Raw genomic sequence first — 5,154 nt, forward strand, 5'->3', positions numbered from 1 at the left:
CAAAGCTGTTCCATGGAAAACTGTTTGTCAGGTCCTCTGTAAAATTAGGATTTTGAAATTTTTTAATGCAGTTTTGGGTCATGTTTATTTTGCATTGACTTACTGCTTTATGAGTTAGTGTTTATAGCTTTAAGGCCAACTGCACAATCCTATATTGGAGGGATATAAAAGGTGTAACTAATCAAACGTGGCATTGTGTTGTACACTGGAGAAATGTTCTTGACGCTTAAAGTCAAATACACTTATGATTTGGTTTTTTATGTGAATTGGCTGAACACTATGAATGATAGATTTAGGCTTTAAACATTTATTCTGTTAACTGGTTAAAATGACAGCAGTTATACAGTTATATTCACTTTAGAGCATATTTATTATTCTAGTATTCTAAGAAACTGAGAAAACTAAAGACAAAAATGTATTTCAGCTGTTGTGTGTGCAGTACAAATTCTGTAATTACAGAAAAGAGGTTGGCATTGCTCTGAATGCTTAAAGAAAAATTGAGATGATATTTAATTAAACGACAGAAAATAAATAACATTTCAGAATTTATGCAGTTAGGATGAAGAATTTATTGTATATACAGTTAAGGAACTCTACTGTAGATGTACTTCCTCTTTAAAGAAAATGAATACAGGAATCAAAATAGTTCTAGCATGGAAACTACAATACAGACTGAAACTTGACTAAACTAGAAATCAGTTATTTGACTGGAGAGAACACAGAACCTGAAACAACAAATCGCAGGTTGCATCATTAACCAAGGACAGTAAAAAAACTGTACAGTACAAGCAACACGTTACAATAAGTTATGACCAATAAGGCAGTCTTTCTCATGTAGGACAAAAGGGATAAAGGGAAAAGTATTAAAATCTCATAAATCCACCATATCTCTTTTCCATCTCTGGGACCTCTTTGGAATAAGCTTCCCCATCTTCTTCTGAAGGCAGAATGGAGTCGGCGAAGCGCTTAAGAAACCCACCGTATCGTTTCTGGTAATCCAGCCACCATTCTGGCCTGCCCACTCTTCTCATGAAACCACCGTATCTCTTTTGCAGCTCTTTGGCTTCATCTTCCAATTCAGGGCTGCGCTTTATGCTTCTCATGAATCCTCCATATCTTTTGCTGACGTCCCCATCGTTTTCATTTATCTCTCGGTAATGTCCCGCTTCAGGGTTATCCCCTGTTCCTAGAAGCTCCTTCAGCAGATCAGAGGAATTAGCAAGGGCATCGTCATCCGAGTCTTTCTTCATAAACCCTCCATACCTCTTAGCCAGGATTTCTCCTCCGTTTGCTTCGTCCTCTGGTTCTACCCGATAGAGCTCATCCATTTTCTTCATGAACCCCCCGTATCTTTTCATGAAGCCTCCATACTTCTTTGCGAGCAAATGGTTTTCATCCAGCTCTTTCTTGTCTCCTGGAGCAATGTTGCCATCCTCAGCAAGATCCAGCTTTGCCAGCTGCAGGAGCTCCTTGCAGGTCTCCCAGGCTTTGGCAGAAGGCAGCTTTCCTTCGCATTCTAGTGTACATGCCTGAAAAACGGATGCGGTTTACTGAGAACGATTTGATAGTAAGAAGCACCTCACCGCCACCTTGTCTTAGCTTTATTTGTTTTTAAAAGACCATGATTGAACTTCTCTTTGTGAGTGGCTTGGAAGGACTGCTCTTTGTGAAAAGCTGATTTGGTACCTGTCTGTTCTTAAGTTCTTTGTATCCCCCTTTGAAGGACACAGTAGTCTCCAGCCTAAGAAATACTGAACAAGATGGATCATGAGTCCTGTATTTCCTGTCCCCTGTGTTTCGGTTTCAAAGGAAGCCACACGTACAGTTCCTGCACCTCCCTTACACTTGGGTGTGTTCCTATGATTTTTTTTTTTTTTAATTTATTTTTTATTTATTTTCGTATTTACTATTGGGAAGCTAAAAACAAACTGCAGTTTGCTTCATCATGAAAGTGTAGAAGCGTACTCAATCTTCAAATTAAAAGTAACATTCAGAAATTTTAGGAAAGAAGTTACACTTCATTGTCATTGCAAAGAAGCCAGCTGTACTGTACTGCTCGGTATCTTCAACAACTCTAAAGCTGTATTTCTGTCTGTTATCATTAATTTCTCCTTGTGTAACAGATCTTTCAAATGTGCACCAATTCAAATGTAGAAATACAGGCTCTCTTAGGCAGGATCAAACTTCTGGGTTTGCTAGTCTGACATACAAAGTAGTGACAATCAGAAAGGGGAAAAAATTCCTGAGCTGTGTGGCTTCTGTAATGAAAACTTTTCAGGCTAAGACATAAAAAAAGTTTTCAGTACCTGTTTGCATATGTTGTAACCTGTCACGTAAAGATAAGAACATACATATTAGCTACTACTGTCTCTGTTGTGTCAGGGGAATTTACTTGTGAAGTCACACGCTTCAGTTGGGAAAAAAGCGAAGCCAGTGTTTTTTTTTCTTGCCCATGGTTTTTATACCACAGTAATTAAACAAGAAATCATCAATATTTTCAATAAGAGAAACACTTATTGTGCTTATAGATGATGTTTTCTAAGGATCTCGATTTGCTTTAAAAGTGTGAAATTAAACCCCAGCACGGTTTTCTCTCATAGCTAAATGACTACCTCTCTACCTCTGGCTTTACCTGTCTGTTGAACTCCATTTTAGTGTCAGAAATTTATATGTGGTTTTTGATATGAGCAAAAGAAATTAAAGGGGTTTATGTATTTTACAACAATAATTCATTTATTTTAATTGGCATTATATGCTTGTTGTTACATATTATAGTTATGCCATAAAGAGAAAGTGATCTCAGCTTCAGTCTGACTTTGAAATTCCTCTAAATCAAAGCAAGAATAAGTTTTTGCCTTCCTCTTCCCTTCTCAATCAGTTTAAGTGAACCCCTATGACCAAATTAACATATGCTATCTCATGGGTGTGAATGACCAGGTACAATGTGATAAATCTTGTATCTTACAGATACAATATGATAAAATCACTTATGTTACTAGAATGATTGGTTTCTAAAGCTGCTTGTACGTGTGAGGAATATATGGCACAGCACACTGCTTATTTTCCCATTTCAACTAATAATCGTTGTTACAGAATGAGACTTTGATTCTTTCTTGAATAATCACTGAAGGTGTACAAGAGAGAATATCAACACAGACACCCACAACATATACTCTGAAAAGCATGTATTCCTCCCTCCAATAGAATGAACTACCACTTTTTTTCCTAGTTGACATTAAAGCTAAAACTTGACTGAAAGCTAATGTAAGCAAAAAACTGTTTTGCCAGCCGTCCTAAGAACATTGCCCTTATGAACCTACTGTGGTTAAGAGCGAGTCCTCGTTTTTGGAGTAAGCAGAAGTATTCAGTGATTCCTAATTCTGCATAAGAATAGGGTTCAACCCTTGCTTTTGTGTGCTCCCAAATAATCCATGACGTTTTAGCAACCAAACTTTTCAGATCATTTAGATGTGCTGAGAGTACGATGCCTCAATATCCATCTATTTGAGGTCAGGAACTGCAGGTGCCACCTGGCAAAGGACTCGGCAGCCTGAGCTCCCACCTTCTTCAGGAAGGGATGAAGGACCCCAAACTTTCACGGACCTCGATCCTTAAATTTCAAGTTGAGCTGCCTCTGTGACTACACTTTCAAATAATTGCAATATCATTACAATTACAGACTGAAAAAACTCTGCATTCCGGAGTTTTCTTAGCATGATTCGTCTTGGGAGACAATGCCAAAGGCATCCCTCACAGGCTTATTCCTAACGCTGTGCAGCACTGCGCGAAGAGCAGAGCAGCGGGAGGTACTGCTACTCAAACCGGGCTCGAACCCCACTTTTTGTGAGATTTCAGGCAGATCCGCCGCTTTTCAGCTCCACGGCCATCCTGCCTGGAAAGAGCTCATCCTGCGAGGAGTCCACGGTCGGGGTTCGCGACCCTCCATCCCCCCCGTCCCGCCCGGCTTTCCCCCGCCCTGCCCACCACCTTTCCCTGCAGAGCTGCCCTCTCCGGCCTGATTTCCCTTCCCTCTTACCTTTTCACTCGGCTTTTTCCTTGTTCCCCCCGGGGCTGCCCGGCGCGGGGTGTCCCCCTCCGCTCCCGAAAGACTCTGCTCGCCGACGGGCGGGCTGCGGCGGGGGTTGCTCTCCTCGGGGCGCGCTGGGTTTGTGCCAGCGCCGCCCGCTCGCCCCTCGACCCGCCTCACCCTCTCCCCAGCGCCCCGGGGACCGCTCCTCCCTCCCCCCTTCAAAAACGGGTCTTCCAAGCGACCCCGGCCGCTCCCCCCACTATTTATTTTTGCCATTTCGCTCTTTCGCCCACTTCCCCTTTTCCTCCCTCCCAAAGTTAACGCGGGGCGCCCGGCCGAGGTGTCTCCGCGTGGCCGAACCGGCCGGCCGCGCCCCCCGGCCCCGCTCCCGCTTACCAGGGGGTGGATGGCGGCGCGGGGTCCCAGGCGGTAGGCGCAGGCGGCGCAGTCCCGGCCGCAGTCCGCCCGCGCCCTCGGGAGCAGGCAGGTGCTGAGGGCCAGCAGCGAGCAGCCGAGTTTCAGGAGCAACGCCATGGGGCTGCGAGAAGGAGAGGTCAGCCGGCATCCGCCGTCCCGTTCCTCCCCCCCCCCAGCCCTCCCCCCCCCAGCCCTCCCCCCCCCGCTCCCACCCCTGGCACTGCCTCCCCCAGCTTCGGGGCAGGAGAAGGCGGAATGACAATGTTCGGCCGCCGCGATTTAAAACCAAAGTCCTGGGGCGCAGGCAACTCCGGTAACTCCCACGCTTTTTGGAGCCAGGGTGGTAGCGCTTGCGAGGTAAGCAGGCGCTTACGGTAAGCGGGCGCTTGGCAGCTGCACGGCAACGGACCTGCGGCCGGAGCAGGAGCGGACCCGAAGGATGAAGCGACCAGAAGGTCCCGTCCCGTGACAATGCTCGTCCCCAAGCACTTGATCCCGCCCTTCCCGCAAAGCCCGCGCCTCCGGGGGAGAGGCGCATCGCGGAGTGGCACGGACGGGACGCCCGCCCCTCCCGGGAAAGGGTTTCCCACCGGAGCGCCTCGAGTAGCCGCCCCGACGACGGGCAGCAGCCCCGCCAGAGCCGCCCCGGCCCTCCCCCGGTCCCCCCCACGGCAGGCAGAGCAGCTCACTCACAAACAGGCTCCCCT

General features: G+C 46.5%; 1 protein-coding gene across 1 annotated transcript; it reads right to left on the reverse strand.

Moving 5' to 3' along the window:
* Window positions 1-863: 863 nt before the first annotated feature.
* On the reverse strand, window positions 864-4,564 carry PENK (proenkephalin). Its single transcript, XM_086609343.1, has 2 exons — window positions 4,427-4,564; window positions 864-1,529 (listed from the first exon to the last, which is right to left on the reverse strand). The coding sequence occupies exons 1-2, from the start codon at window positions 4,562-4,564 to the stop codon at window positions 864-866; spliced, it is 804 nt and encodes a 267-aa protein (XP_086465469.1).
* Window positions 4,565-5,154: the final 590 nt, after the last annotated feature.

The sequence above is a fragment of the Tauraco erythrolophus genome, chromosome 3 (assembly GCF_009769465.1).
Source record: "Tauraco erythrolophus isolate bTauEry1 chromosome 3, bTauEry1.pri, whole genome shotgun sequence".
In the NCBI taxonomy this organism is placed as follows: Eukaryota; Metazoa; Chordata; class Aves; order Musophagiformes; family Musophagidae; genus Tauraco; species Tauraco erythrolophus.

What these genes read in the sequence shown, in the direction of transcription:
- PENK (XM_086609343.1), bottom strand. Translation starts at nt 4,564, where the DNA reads ATGGCGTTGCTCCTGAAACTCGGCTGCTCGCTGCTGGCCCTCAGCACC. An exon ending in GCGCCGCCATCCACCCCCTG is followed by an intron (nt 1,530 to 4,426) that starts GTAAGCGGGAGC and finishes TCCGTTTTTCAG; the next exon opens with GCATGTACACTAGAATGCGA.